This window comes from Tenrec ecaudatus, chromosome 9 (assembly GCF_050624435.1).
Source record: "Tenrec ecaudatus isolate mTenEca1 chromosome 9, mTenEca1.hap1, whole genome shotgun sequence".
In the NCBI taxonomy this organism is placed as follows: Eukaryota; Metazoa; Chordata; class Mammalia; order Afrosoricida; family Tenrecidae; genus Tenrec; species Tenrec ecaudatus.
In genome coordinates, this window is record NC_134538.1 from 49,845,044 (window position 1) to 49,861,073 (window position 16,030).

The window sequence follows — 16,030 nt, forward strand, 5'->3', positions numbered from 1 at the left end:
ATGCGGAGTAAGAAAGCAGCATTGGAGTAGTAGTACAAAGCTCCAAGGCTGCGACTTCGATAGGACCTCGGTGTTGAAGCTCCCAGGGAAGCAGCGGGCAGCTTCTCTTTAGGAAAAGTGGGGAAGGACAGGAGGGAGGGAGGATGTCGCTAGCTGGAGGACTAGGGAAGACGCTGCCCTGTGCCCTGACATGAAAAGGAAGGCACTGTCACACTTTTGGTTTTTCTTTTTTAAAGCCTTTTCTTTTTTATGTTCTACCATTTATATCCCTTTATGTTTTCAATGGGCTGCCACCAGGGGGAACTCTGAGTCAGAGAGCAGAGTATAGGCGTCAGGCCATTTTGCTCTGGGCCTCAACTCCTAGTGTAAAAACCAGTAAGGTAAGTGGCCTTGATGCCAGACCCCTGCCTGCCTGTTTGAGAAAGCAGCTCCCCGCGTCAGTGGAGGTTGAAGGAGACATTTGCTCTGTTTAAATGTGATGCTACTACTGTTTAAGGGTAATACATACATTGGGCACTTAGATAATTTGAACTATTTTTTTCTTTAAATAATCATAAGTTAAAGAAGGCTTTAGTGAGAGTATCTAAGGATTAAGGATCTTAGCCAAGAGAACATGCTAGAAGTCGTGAGATGTGGCAGGAGAAAGTAGGACCAGCCATTAAAGGTTCCAAAGAATATCCACTTTCAGGGCCATAAAACTTACGTAACCCCAGCAAGAAGACTATGAGCAAGCACATGCAATGTGTGTGTGGTTTGTCTTTGTAGTGTATGAGTGTCACTGTGCCAGCTGCTTGGACCCACACAGCTTTTGCCCTCCTCAGCGTCATGTTGGTGACATCTTGTATCGTATGGTCACATGCATTCTTATTACGAAGCACAGCCCCACGCGTTCCACTGGCTTCCATGGGTCTTCTTCCCACACAGCTGGTGAAATTATCAGAAGGTCCTCTCCAGCCTCCTGCTCCGCTCGCCATGTTTTGAGGATGGTCTGTGGGTGATGGGGTTTCGAGTGGGTTCACATTTGCTTATCCTTTCTTTCTTTGAATGGTTTTAAAAGCTTTCCAAGCTGTTGATACCGGCATTACTGAGAACGTAGCTGCTTGCTAGTGGATCGCAGCGCGGCAGAGAGTCTGCATGTGGGTCAAGCTAAATGAGCAGTCCACGGATTTAAGTGATCTCTGGCTTCACAGGTCGGGTCTATGCTGTCTTGTCGAAGAGAGAAGGCCGCGTGCTTCAAGAGGAAATGAAGGAAGGGACGGACATGTTCATCATCAAGGCTGTGCTGCCTGTTGCCGAAAGCTTTGGCTTCGCTGATGAAATCCGGAAGAGGACGAGTGGCCTGGCCAGCCCGCAGCTGGTTTTCAGCCACTGGGAGGTGAGCCCCAGACCCAGGCTTTCCCTTTTCGTCCAGGGTTAAGTGAGGTCAAGTGCAGCAGATGGAACTAACCACGCCCTTTGGCCTATTTCCAGTCAGGTAGACAAGAAAGAGGAAATGGCCATTTTTTCCTTTGGACCCTACAATCCGTAGGTTATATATAAAGTCCCCTACCTGCATACATGCGCTCATGCTCTTTTTGTTTGGTACAAGATGTGCTAAGACAGATGCTTAATCCTTTTTCTTTTTTCCTCTCTAAAGACATATTTTAGATTTTGAAGAGAAACCACAGACCCTTTGAAAGTAGAACTCCAAGGAACGTTCCTCCTGGGAAAAGCACTATCTTCAGTATTAAGAGAGGAAGCCTTATATTTCTTGCGGGGGGGGAGGGGGGAGCTTTAAATCATTCTGCATCATGTAGTCTTCAGGGCCATGATGGAGACTCCAGGTCTCTCTGGTTTTCAAGGGTGGCAGAGTGCACGGCCTCCTCAAACCCCATGTTCAGTGTGGGAACAGGGAGGTGAGAAGGGCAGCCCTGTCTGTAATCAGAAGGGAGACTTTACCACATCTCCATGGCTGGCAGACAAGAGCAGACTGAATGCATCGCTCTGGAACTCAGACACAGCAGGAGGCCAGGCTGCCTCTGCAGATGCCTCAAGGAAGAGGAGTTAGCCCACTGACTAAAGCCGACCGAGAAGGATGCTCTTATCAGAAAGCACCACAGTAGAAAAGGGCAGAGCCGGGTAACTGCAAAGGGTGAATGAAAGCCATTTGTTACGTTTCAAACCAAGCCGAAGGTGAGGACTAGAATTTTCAAACTAGAAATGTGAGTGGAGAGGCTTGAAGAAAGCAGCTCCTGTTGGCGTGGCTGACAGGGAAGGTAAGTCATCTCGGGCAGTAGTTTTGTGGAAGCAGCGTGGACTTTGGAGTTGGACAGCCCTGACTCCAGCCGCTGACTCGAGTTTTGCCCCCGAGATAAGGAATGTTGTCCATCCTGCCGAGTGGCAGGCTTGGAGAGGCCCTCAGGCGTGGAGAACGTGTTCTGGTCTGTCCTTCTGCACCTTCTGATGACTTGCCTCGGCCATGTGACGTTGCACTGGGCCCCTTGCGAATAAGCCAGGGTTCTTCTCTTATGCATTTCTAAACTACATGCATGGTATCAGACCCTGTGCTAAGTGGTGCTTAATTTCTTTGACTCTGGCCGATGGATTCCTTTCATGAGAGCGCTTTGAAATGAATACTTTAAATTTCGATGCTAAAGGTATCCTGGGAAAACGGAGGGAAACCTTTCTTTTTCAAATGAAGTTTATGGTCAAGTGAGTCATCGCAATAAAGAAGGGGGCACTTTTAAGAAAGACTAAAGGGAACCCTGACGTTGGACGGCGGAAATCTGAGTTTAATTCAGTACGGTGCGATACCCAAATTGATGCGAGTGACCTTGCCGGCCGGTCTGCAGCATGTTATGGCGGCTTTGCCTTTGAAGAGGACGCAAAGCTGCGGCCCAGTTTAATCATACTAGACCCAAGGACGTGTTAGTCTGATTTATACTTGTGTGGGACCAGGTAGGTAGGGGGTGGTCAGGACAAACTACACTTTGAACAGTGATTTACTATGAAATTTTCCTATACATTTTGTTGCTCTTAAATGGATGTTTTGGCTATTTTGTCAGTTTCTCATATCTTGATCTGTGCTATAACATTGCTACACTTCATTATGTATAAACTAGTAACCCCTGAACACATAAATTATTTGCTAATGCCTAAGTTTATGGATAGTAATTTCCCACCTATCCCAATTTCCAGTGTTTTAGTTTTGGCTTTTGACACTCAACTTTTAAATGAGAACACAAATCAGTAAGAAATAGAATGGCCCTTTCCGCCCGCTCCCCCCTCCCCCCGAGCGCCGCTCTGGCCGCACCGCGCTCGCTCAGAGCTCCGGGCTCCTGTTAAGCTAGCGCCGCCGCTGTCTCCCTTCAGCCGCCATCATGATCATCTACCGGGACCTCATCAGCCATGATGAGATGTTCTCCGACATCTACAAGATCCAGGAGATCGCAGACGGGCTGTGTCTGGAAGTGGAGGGGAAGATGGTCAGTAGGACCGAAGGTGCCATCGATGACTCCCTCATTGGGGGTAACGCCTCAGCTGAAGGCCCCGATGGTGATGCAGCAGAAAGCACCGTGGTCACTGGTGTTGATACTGTCGTGAACCATCACTTGCAGGAAACCAGCTTCACAAAAGAAGCCTACAAACAGTACATCACAGACTACATGAAATCAATCAAAGGCAAACTTGAAGAACAGAAACCAGAAAGAGTAAGGCCTTTTATGACAGGTGCTGCAGAACAAATCAAGAACATCCTTGCAAATTTCAAAACTACCAGTTCTTTATTGGTGAGAACATGAATCCAGATGGCATGGTTGCTCTGCTGGACTGCCGTGAAGATGGTGTGGCCCCATATCTGATCTTCTTTAAGGATGGCTCAGAGATGGAGAAATGTTAACACCATGGGCAACTCCGACCGGTGCTTCATCCCGACGCTGCTGTTCATCCACACGACACCAGGACTTAGACAGACGGAACTGATATCATCGTGAGCTCTTCATTTACTTTTGACCCTGATTTATTTGGAGCGGAGGCTTTTTTTTTTAGGAAAAAAAAAATGGCGTGTAGGTTGTCTAAAATAAAATGCATTTAAACTCAAAAAAAAAGAAATAGAATGGATGTGTTTTAAAAAGGTGACTTCTAAAGAGAAATAGAAGCTGTGTCTGTAGTGTAAATACATCACTGGTGGTCCTAATGGAGAACTTCATTACAGAGCCGTCTGCCGTGGATCTGGTCATCAGACGTGTGAGGACGGCAGTGGGGCTAGTAATGTTTAGAACACAGAGAGACTTCTTTCACTTCAAAGCAGTGACCTTGAGAGGCGAAACACTTTCTTCACTGGGCTGTCATTGCTGAAAACTGCGCTCGGAAACTTGCTTCTGAGTGTGTGGCAGATGACAAATCACCCGTAGCCTTGCTGGCCTTGATCAACACTGCTGTGAAACGCTGTGTCGGCCCGTTTGCTCAGAGCGCGGGGAGCCTGTCCATGCAGATCCAGAGCAGGTCCGCCAAGCCTTTCCCTACTGAAAAATCAGACATTTGAATTCACACCCGTCCTATCCTTAGAAATGATTTTAAATTTAAATCTATCAATTTTAAATTGATATTAAATTTAAATCTATCAATTAAAGCTCTCTCATCATTCCTAATTGTCAAACACATTGATTAGAAAACAGAAGAGACTTTTTTTTTTATGTAAAAACCCAAATCCCTACTGCCATCAAGTCGATATCAACTCAGATCCACCTTGTCCTAGGTCTCTGGGACTGTAAATCTGTACGGAGGTGGACAGCCTCCACTGTCTCCCTCAGAGCAGCTGGTTGGCTTGAACCACATCCATCTGGCGATTAATGGCCCAACCTGTAACTCTACAGCACCACCAGAGTTCCATTCTCATAAAAGGCTCCCAAATTTGAGTGGCTTCAATGAGGCAGGGTTTTTTCTGTTTTATCTGCATCCAGGCTCACTGGTGACACAGCCCAGGCTCCTCCTGGCTTGCTGCCTTTTTCAACACTGCACTTCCATTGATGGTGTAGTACACACTTCACGCCTCTAAAATCCCAGATCTAATCACTTGGCCACACCTAGCTAGGAGGCTGGGAAATGTAATCTGTTGCTATCAGGAGTCAGTAAACTGGCCCACTAGGTTGGTTAATGCCAATTTATTAGAACTGAGCCTTCCCCTTCATTTACTACTTTCAGTGACTGCTATCAGCCTTGAGTCGATGCAAGAGAGATGAGATGGTCTGAAAAGCCTAAACCATTTCCTAGCTGGCCTTTTAGAGAATACGGCTGCTTGCGAGCTCGCGCACACACCCCACCTCAAACCTAGGTGGCCACGTACTTATCTGAGACTAGACGGTAACGCAGAGACAGCTCCTATAACATCAGTAGGGTGTGACTAAAGTCTACTGTTGTTTCTTTTTTTGATGAAAAGTTTACATAATGAGTTCGGTTCCCATTGGTTACATTTATCACAGTGTCTCTTTCTTTCCATGTCCTATCAGTTACCTTGCTGATTCACTCGTTTCCCTGGCCCCTCCCTCTTACATTTGCTTTTGGGAGATTGTTGGCCTTTTGGTCTCATCCTGATGATTTTAAGTACAGTACTGATCTTCTGGGCGATGATCACTGTTTTATGTGCCACTCTGCTGTTTCATGAAGCATAATCTCGGGATGGACTTGGGACTGGGCTTAAAGAGTTGCTGTTCTCCACTGTCCCACTTTGTCAGGCTCTTTCTTTTTTTAAAAAAGAAGGAATATTTGTGTTCCCCTTCACGTTCTTCTCCTTCTGTCCGGGTCGGGTTCTTGTGACCCTGGTCAGAACCAGCGTGGTGCTAGCCAGATCCCATCTGCTGCTCTGGTCTCAGTGAGCTGAGCCTGTGACTCCTGTAGACTCGTGTCTTCGCCGGGCTCTTGGTTACCTTCTTACTGTTTTGTGTCTGGCCAGTCCGGACCAGTGGTTGCATCATAGATGGCTGGCCAGGCACAAGCTCCTGAGAGCCCCGATACTCCTCCCCTCAGTAGGAGGTGGACCAGGATTTTTGTGAACTTCTGTTGTGCCTGTGGACTGATTTGTCCCATAAGACGCATGGTCCTGAGCTTTCAGATCCAGAACACCGTCTTGGGCCGTGTTTGGTTAAGTCTGTGTCCTCAGTGAATCTCTGCATGCACCCATATATTTGCATTCACACATGTCTATAGATACTTCAGGGAGCTTGGATGGCAAGGTGGGGTGAGCTCTGGGCTACTGCCACTACCCTAGAAAAACCTGAGACAGAGTGTCCCAGTAAGGAGTTACGGTTTCAAAAACACTAAGTAGAACTCTTTCTACTGCGCCTTAGCGTCATTGTGAGTCTGAATCGACTCAGTAGCAGTGGGTTTTAAGGGGTCCTTGGTGGCAGTGTGGTTAAACCCCTCGACTGCTGACAGGTTAGTGGTTTGAAACTACCAGTGACTTGGTGGGGAAAGGATATGGCAGTGTGCTTTCTTTTGTACCTTGGGAAGAAACCCAGGAGGAAGCTCTTTGCACAATAGGGTGTCTTATGAGTCAGAACCATATCAGTGGCACTAGATTTGGCTTATAGCAGGAGCTACACCTAGGTTTGGGGTTGCTGGATCATGCTGTTCAGTCCTGTCTAGTCAGTTCCAATTTATAGCATCCTATGTACAGCAGAACACCACGCTGCCTGGTGCCCACCGTCCTCAAAATTGTGTTGTTTGCGCCCATTGTTGCAGCCACGCTATCAGTCCCTCATTGAGGGTCTTCCACGTTTTTGCTGACCCTCTACCGAGCATGCTGTCCTTCTCCAGGAACTGATCTCTCCAGACAAAGTGTCACCATCTTCCCTTGTAAGGAGCAGTCTGGCAGTACTTCTCCCAAGACAGATTTGCTTGTTCTTTTGGAAGCCGTTGGTATATCCTGTATTCTTCTTCAACATCATAATTCAGACGCTTCAGTTCTTCTGTTTATTCCTTGCTCAACTTTCACGTATATATGAGGCATTTGAAAATACCGACCGTGCAGGCCCACCCAATACCAAAGTGACCTCGAGCAGCTTTGCCCAGTAGAGTATGTCGTCTGATTTCCTGACAGCGGCTTCCGTGAGCATGGATGGTGCAGCCAAATAAAATGGAATCCTGAATCTTACCTGTTTTTCATGGTGTTGTCTATTGTCTTGTGGCGATGATCTTTTTGTTTTCTGTAGGAATCATAACTGAAGGGTGTAGACTGGGGTCTTCATTAGCAAGTGCTTCAAGTCTTCTTAGCTTCCAGCAAGCAGGGTTGTGTCATCTGTGTATCACAGGCTGTTAGTGAGCTGGGTTCTTCTTCTTTTAGCCCAGCTTCCTGAATTATTTGCTGAGAGCATGCCGATTGAATATGGCTGGCGAAAAGATAGAACTCTGACACACACCTTTCCTGACTTGACACCACTCGGTGTTCTTCAGTATCCCTGGTTCTCCTGGAATGACTGCCTCCCGGTCTGGGGCCAGGCTCCCCATAATTGACGTGTTCTGGGGTGCCCATTCTTCACAAGGATATGATGTTGCTTATTATCCACATAGTTGAATCCCTTCATGTAGTCAATAAAACACAAATAAATATATTGCTGGATCGTAAGATAGCTCTGTTTCTCTGGTACTTTAAGGAAATACCATACCATTCTCCATGGTGGGCACACCATTTTACAGTCCAACCAGCCATACGTTAGGCTTCCACTCTGCCCTCCACAGCATCTGTTAGTATCTGGTTTCATTGTTGACTGTTATTGTCTTTCTGTCATTTTAATCTGGCCAGAGATGGTATCTCTTTGTACTTTCGATTTGCATCTCCCGAATGGCTAATAGTTAGGAATATCTTTTCTATGGTTTGTTTTGGCTACCTAGAAAGAAAGACAATTTTCGTTATGTAAAAGCCATGAAGATCTTCAGTCTCTTTTATCTCTCATTTTTTAAAAAGTTGAACATTAATCTTACGTAACTTTTTTTAACATTGGCTCTGGCTTAGTTCTAGCTTGTTATTAAAAATCAGTGTCTTGATAAATAGCATTCAAGAAAAATCATGTCAAGAAAAGTTTTTCTCCAGTTTTATGTCCTTCTGTCATCCCCTTGCCACCTGTCATGGTCCTGTTCCCAAAGGCTTCAATCTCAAAGCCTTAGAGACTACATTCTAATTAAATGTCATTAATCTTGTCTATCTCAATTTACCCCCATAGTCAAGTTTAGAAAGAACACAGTTGTTGAGAGCTGCCTTCTTACTCTCAGAGTTTTGGGGGTTTTTTTTTCCCTTTTCATTTGTATTCTACCACACCATATAATTTACAATCAAGAGCTTTTGAGAGAAAATGCTTCAGCAAATAGAATAAAATGACAGGCATTTTCCATGAGGAAACCTTTGGAGTCAGCAGTCCCCTAATTTCTCTTTCTGTGTTTCACCCTTTTATGAATGAGGAAGAAATGGAACTAATAACAGGCACAGAAAGGAAAACATGACCAAGCAGTGGTGGTGTACATGTCTGCTCTCACCAGCTCAAGATGACCGAGCTGATCTGGAGAGGCAGGCCCGAGCTCACCCCAGGTGGGAGAAGTCATCCCGTGAGCAGTGACCCATTTGTTGTAGATGCAGGCACTTCCCACCTGCCAGCCACAATCACGTAACAAATGGGCAGACATTCAGAGAAGAGCCCCAGTGCGTTTTTCCTTCTGTTAATTATTTAGTATTTTATTATTTGATAAAATGCCAAGGCAGCAGCTAACCCCTGTGGCACCTCCATTAGAAAACGGCAGCTTGTTCAGGCTGTTGAGTGCAAAATATATTCTCTCTTTAGGCCTGTGGCATCGTCGACCCATGTTGGGCTGCTTACCATGAAACCGGTAATTTGAAGCCACGATCCAGCCTCCGAGGAAAGAGGAGGCTTTCTGCTCCCGCCAGATTGACCGCCTCGGAAACCCACAGCAGGGCACTTCTGCTCTGCCCAGTCGGGTCGTTAGGAGTCGGAATCAACTTGAAGGCAAGCAGGTTTTAGTGGGAGCCAGTTGGCACCGAGCACCTCATGCCCCAGGCTAGGAGCTGTACTCTGTGCTCCAGAGCGGGTGCTTTTCTGTGGAGCAAAGCTGCACAGTCACCCTGCTGGGTTTTCCCCAGGCCAGGAAGTCAAAGTCAGCCTCAGCCACTCAGGTGTTGCTTCGGCTTCAGCGCTAGAGCACCCTTGGCTTGTTAAGGCAAGTAGCATCAAGATGTCCACAGAGATACAGGCATAACACACCCAATCCAGCAGGTTCCAAGGAACCTGAATTAAGACTGGCACAGGGCCAAGTGTCTGAGGAAGCCTACCGGGCTGATAGGGAGATTTCCAAAATAGGGCCTAGTAACAGCTGGAAGTAATCTGAGCAAGCCTCCAAAGTATGTGCAGAAGTTCAAGACAAAATTGGACCCTTTCTGAACCCCTCCACCCCCAGATCTTCTATTGTTTGAAATAGCAGGACTCGGGTCCTAACTGGCTGATCTGAGTCCAGTGTCTCTGACCTTGCACCTCATTTGTTTCCCGCTTTTGAATTTGTTGTCTTTTTTTAACGGGGTTAAAAATGTATGCACCATTACCATGCGTATGTGCTCAGACCATGTAGCTTCTTTGTGATGTACAAAGGACCTTTCTGTTTGTCTGTTAGCTGGTTAGTAGAGGGCACCAGTAATGAGCTTGAAGCAAGTGACATCCTGTGTATGTGCACGTGGGACGGGGTCCAAGCGCCTTCCCTCCCGAGACCAAGAAGACCTGACCTGCGGATCCACTTTCTTGCTTTCTCATTCCGCTTCTTCCTGGCATCACCTCCCAGTTCCCTGCTTCTGTTGCTGGCTCAAGTAGTAGCACTGCTTCTGATACACTCCTCCTGTGGAATCGCCGTAGTGTGCTACATGAGACCGCAGCGGAGCCCACAATCCATGTCCATGATACCATTTGGATTTGGCAGGACCCCAGCAGCCTACCATGCTGGGCTCCTGACACCCTGCGAGCCTTTGCTAATGTCTTTGTAGACATCGGCCCTGGTGAGGTTTGATTTGGGGTCCCCCGCATGATGCCCTCCTTCTTCTACCTCAGCCTACTTGGTTCTGTGCTCTTACACACTTAATGAGATTTTGGCACAATCTGGGGGGTTGAGGGTGGATAAGGGCTACCCAAAGGTCATTGGAAGCAGTGGGGTTGGGCTACCAGGACAAGAACACACCAGCAGCTCTTCGACCAGGCCTCTTCCCCAGGTACAGGCCCCTGGCTGTTGCACACCAAGGCCACCAGCCTCCAGGGCTCCCATGGCCCTGTCATTTCAGCGAGAACCGAGCCACAAAGTGGTTTGAAATAACGTGGCCAAGATCTCACAGCTCAGTGGGGAGGGAGCCTGACTCCAGGCCCAGTAGTGTAGCCCCTGGGGTGCCTTAACCCCACCCAGTGCCTGCTCCTGGTTTGGGGGAAGTGCTAAACTCTCCTCTGGCTCTTGTCACCTATTGTAAGAGTGACAGGCGCCCCAGCCTCACTCCCTCTCCCCTAGCGAAGCAGATTAGCCATTTTCTAAAGCAGTTCACATATAGGTGTCTTAGAAGTATTGAGAAGTTTCCTTTCTACCAAGAGCTTTTTGAATTCTGAAAACAGAGTGACAACTTCTAGATGATGAGCATTTATTCAGCAAACAAGCAAAACAAAGCTGTTCTATCTTGAAATAATTCGAGATTCACAAAAGTTTTCCCCACAAAAAATGTGCAGGGAGCTTCACCACCCCCATCTCTCACCCTACCCCTGTCCCTAGTATCAGCATCTTGTGTCACCACACTACAGTGTCAGTGCTGGGAGACAACATTGAACCAACAGCGGAATTGCTGCCTCTCACTTCTGTGTGGACTTGATTTACCCTAACTGCAATTGGGCAGTGCATGGGGAGCGGTCGTGATCTTCGTGGCAGCTGTTGTGGCGGAGAGACAGGTTTTGGAGCTGGACCCACCTGGCGTGTGCCAGGTGTTTTCCCAAGTGGTATCTTCTTCCATCTTTGCAACAACCTTATATCAATTGTTGAGTGTTTTCATCTACAAACAGTATAATGCCATAACGATCCAGCCTCTGCTTCCTCTGTTCTCAATATCGTGTGTGTGTGTGTGTGTGTGTGTGTGTGTGTGATGGTGAGTCGACTTCAACTTGATGTCTCACGTGACACCCTTCTGTATAACAGAATACAAGTGTGGCCTGGTTGTTTGCCATCATCATGGTGAGTACTCTGGTCAGCAGTGTAGGGCCCTCCAGCACAGGAGACTCATCTTCCCCACTACATCACATAGTCCTCTCTTGAGCCCATGGAGTTGTCACTGCTGAATTTGTCAAAGTGGATCATCAGACTCTGTTTCCTAGTCTGTCTTAGCTGCAAACTCCACTGAAGCCCACCCCCAGCACTGTAGCCACCACAGTACAACAAAATGAAAGACGGGCGTTAGGTCGTTGTTAGGCACCATCCATTGGTTCCAACTCATAGCGACCCTATGTGCCAAGAACAAAACACTTCATTGTTGTGTTGGGGCGATTGCAGTCATCCATCTTGCTGAAGGTCTTCCTCTTTCCTGACCCTCCTCCACATGACCAAGCCTGCAGTCCTTTTCCAGGCACTGGTCTCCTGGCAACAAGTCGGAAATACAGGAACTACCTGAGATGAAGTCTCACCCTCCTTCCGTCTAAGAGCATTCTGGCTGTACTTCTTTTCTTTTTTCTTTAAATATTTTATTAGGGGCTCATACAACTCTTATCACAATCCATACATATACATACATTAATTGTATAAAGCACATCTGTACATTCTTTTCCCTAATCATTTTCTTTTTTTCTTTTCTTTGTTTAGATTTTATTAGGGGCTCATACAACTCTTATCACAATCCACACATATACATACATCAATTGTATAAAGCACATCTGTACATTCTTTGCCCTAATCACTCTCAAAGCATTTGCTCTCCACTTAAGCCCTCTGCATCAGGTCCTCTTTTTTTTTTTTCTGGCTGTACTTCTAAGAGGAATTTGTTTGCTTTTGTGGCAGTCCCTGATACTTTCTTTATTTTTTCCCCTCCCCCTCCTTTCCCCCTCCCTCATGAATCCTTGATAATTTATAAATTACTATATTATCTTATCTTACACTGCCTGGTGTCTCCCTTCACCCACTGTTCTGTTGCCCATCCCCCAGGGAGGAGGTTATATGTAGATCCTTGTGATTGGTTCCCCCTTTCTACCCCCCCTCCTTCCCTCCTGGTATCGCTACTCTCACCACTGGTCCTGAGGGGGTTCATCTGTCCTAGATTACCTGTGTTTCCAGATCCCAACTGTACCCCTGTGCATCCTCTGGTCTAACCAGGTTTGCAAGGTAGAATTGGGATCATGATAGTTGGGGGGAGGAAGTGTTCAAGAACTACAGGAAGGTTGTGAGTTACCTTATTGCTACACTGAACCCTGAGTGACGCATCTCCTCCCCACTACCCCTCTGCAAGGGATGTCCAGCTGTCTATACCGTGATACTTTCAATGTTCTTCACCAGAATCCTGATTCAAATGCATCTTGATTCAGTGTCCAACATTCACATGCATATGAGGCCATGGAACATGGCATGGCTTGGGTCAGATGCACCTTGATCCTCAAAGCTACCTCCTTGCTTTAAAAAGGCCTCGTACAACAGGATAGGGAGCCCTGGTGGTGTAGATTTCCCTCAACCACGACGACTGCCAGCGTTCTGCTGGCCAACACACTGACCCTGGCAAGTTGGTAACGCTCTCCAGCATGTTTCCTCACTCCTGCTCGAACCCCTGTGACTTACTGGCCCGTCTGGCCTTACATCCCCGCTCTTCCGTCAGGGGCTTCCTTTCCTTGCTAAGAGGAGATTTCTGAGTGGAGTTTACATAGAGGATCTGAGCACTCTTGTCTGGGGCTCGTTAGCCATAGCGGCACTAGACAAAGAGTGTCAGGTCCCAGCGGAAGCCCCTCCGCCCTTAAAGGCTGCTCACTGTGTGTCACGTTGTGGACGAGGCAGTCGCTTGTCGGGCCGGTTCGTGGCCCTTTGCAGGTGATTTGACTTTGCTCGCGGATAGTCTCTGTCTTGATCGGAGAGAGTCCCTGCTTCGGTGCCAGTTACTTTGTCTCCAGCCTTTCTCCGAGGGTCGGTAGCACAGCCCGTGTTCTGCAGCGTCTGCTGGATCACAATCAGAACCGAGCATCTGCACACAGCATATTTGCCGTATCTCACCTGTGACTCTCTGGACTCACGCCCTTCAGTGCTCTCACAGGTGATTCTAGGACCCCCGAGACACGCTCGCTACAGATTCCATAGCTCCTAGCTGCTCTCTCTCTGCTTTGTGGTCTGGGGAGAATTGCTATCTTTTAATCCATTCTTCTTCAGCATTCTTCTATTTAATATCTTTGTTTTTAATTTAATGTTTATATATTTCTTCCCCTGGTTTATTCTTTTTCATAACTGCCTGACACATTGTGGATCCAGTCTCTCCCTTGATCTCTTTGAGGATTTGAAATGTGCTCTCTGTAAAGTCTCTTGCCTCCTCTTCGACTCCTTGTCTGTTGGCTCCGGGGACTCGGTTGCCAGGCGGGTTTCCTTATGTGCCCTGTCATTCTTGTTTGCAAGGTCACCTCCTGTGGGGTTTTCTCTTCCACGTGCTTTGTTTTGAGGAGACCCTGATGTTAGGCCTTCAGAGGTGCCTCCTGCTCTGGGTGCCACACTCCAGCCAGGCCCTTGGGAACAGCTCCGAGTGGGTGGCAGAGGACAGCACAGTCAGCGCAGCCCGGGCTGGCCTCCAGAAGGTGGCCGCTTCCGCCTTCCCTGCACAGCTCATTTCTCGCTCAAACCCTGGCGACACGTGGGCATTCCAGCTCCAGGAGGAGTGAAGGTTCCAGAGTCCACCAGACCTGGGGCCTGGGGCTCGGCCCCACCCCTAGGTGGCCACTGAGAGCCAGCCCCTCCTGACTCACACCTCTCTTTGCTCCCAGGGGTATGGTGAGGCCTGATGGCCCCGTTTGTTCCCATAGGGTTCCCTTCCTCCCCCAAAGCCCTTCTCTTCCTCATCAATCGATAGTGCTCTCTTTTCTGAAAAGCAGTATTTTAAACAGACTTTCCCTTCACTTCTGTGCTTTCCATTTAAAGGTGCTGGCCACCAAGGGAGTCTCGCCCATTTTTGCCCCAATTGAAAAATAAGAACCTAGTCATAACCCGAAAGGCATGAGGTATGCCAAAGCCACCCTGGCCCCTGTGATCAGGGATGCTCGCTGATGCTGGAGAAGAGCGAACTCGCGCAGTACAGTGGTGCCCGGCTCCTGGCAGCTCCATCAGCCTTCAGTGATGTCCATTGGCCGTCACATGGCTGAACACTTCTCTCTCTCTCTCTCTCTCTCTCACTCACTAGCATTGCCTTTTGTCATCAGTAGCTTTATTTGTTTTGGGGGAGTTGAAAACATTACCCCTGAGAATGACATCATCAAATTATGCACTGCCACATCACGTTGCAACGATACTCACTAATGATAACATGTAAAACAGAACAAACAAAGCCAGAGGCTCCTGAGTGGGGTTGTCGTAACTCAGAGGCCTGTCCCGTGCAGGCTCTAAGTCTCGAGTTCGGTACAGGTATTCGCTGGCTTACTGGGTACTCCTCAGTGCCCTTTCCTTCCCCAAGCCGGCCCTCCTCAGCATCAGCCAGGTGGAGGAGCGAGAAAAGGAGGCAGCGACTGTAAGTGCCCCGCCTTGTCCACTCCCTCCAGCTCACCAGGGCACGGCATCGCCCTTTGGAGCAGGAGCTCCATGTAATCAAGACTGAGCTTGCATGTGTGGGTCTCCCGCTGGGGACAAAGGCAGACTAACACCAATATGTCCTCCTGAAAAGGGGAGCTTTGCAATTAAGTGCCTCGTGTTAGGGAATGAATGTGAAAGCAAGAGAGTAATCAGAAAAACTCAAACTCACTGCTGTTGAGTCATTTCCTATTCGCAGGACAGAGTAGAATGGCCCCTGCTGGTCTCTGAGACTAACACTTTGCAGGAACAAAAAGCCTCATTCTTTCTCCCAAGGGTCAGCTGGTGGATTTGAACTGGTGACCTGGCAATTAGCAGCCCAGTGCATGCATAACCCAGTCCACCACCAAGGCTCCAAAGAACAATCTATGTGATAAATGTTGTCGGGTCTACTTCCCTGAGTCCACCTCCTCCCACGATGCTTGTTATCATTGCTCCCCAGGTGAGCTTTCCCGGTAGCCGAGACTGTGCCGGAGCGCTGAGTAAGGAGAGCGGGCAGTAAAGACATTGGCTAACCTCGTACATTCCATTACCTTCTTTTTCAAGATCATTCCCAGCGACCCCTTCTGGGTGCCGACCACGGAGGAAGAGTACCTGCATTTTGGAGAAAAGGCTGATTCCGAGAACCAGGCCCGGAAGTACATGAACGCAGTGCGCAAGCGGAAAGGCCTGTATGTGGAGGAAAAGATTGTGCAGCACGCGGAAAAGCAGAGGACACTCAGCAAAAATAAGTAACTGCCCTGGAGGGGCCGTGAGCACACCAGCCCAGACATCTGTGGGCTCGGGACTGTCCGCGAGCTCTGTCTGATCCCTGCACAGTCCCTCTCATTAAAGCTGATGAGCCTCTACGTGTGTAAGAGAACACGTCTCCAAAGTGTCCCTTCGTTACTATCAGTGTGTGTTGCGGTGGTGAGGGGTCACTTCCCTCGGGTGCCAGTTCATGGTGGAAGTCTGCCACCCCGACCCATGGGCAGCAGGGCTTCTGCGGGGACGACCACCCCTGGGCTCCAGCTCCCTCCATCTCCATCCCAGTCCCCTGCTTCCATGACTCTACCCTGGGAAGCTCTCCTGGTTCACATCAAGTCACCATGTCTAGCACTGTGGGGACAGACCACCTACGTCACAGCAGCCGCCCTCTCCGTAGTCAAAAGCGGCTCGCACTCAGCTGGTCCTCTCCACATGCTGTCGAGATGAACCGCAATGGCCACTAGTTAACTTTTAAATCCTCTGGTCTTGCATA

The 16,030-nt window shown here is 48.3% G+C and overlaps 1 protein-coding gene across 3 annotated transcripts in view; it reads left to right on the top strand.

Moving 5' to 3' along the window:
• The window catches only part of EFL1 (elongation factor like GTPase 1), a 172,244-nt gene extending 156,582 nt beyond the window's left edge, over nucleotides 1-15,662 (top strand). For all 3 annotated transcript variants that reach the window (XM_075558061.1, XM_075558063.1, XM_075558062.1), the window contains exons 19-20: nucleotides 1,191-1,375; nucleotides 15,337-15,662. In XM_075558061.1, the coding sequence (XP_075414176.1) occupies nucleotides 1,191-1,375; nucleotides 15,337-15,525 (374 nt within the window). In that variant the 3' untranslated portion in view covers nucleotides 15,526-15,662. The remainder of the gene's footprint in view (nucleotides 1-1,190; nucleotides 1,376-15,336) is intronic.
• Nucleotides 15,663-16,030: the final 368 nt, after the last annotated feature.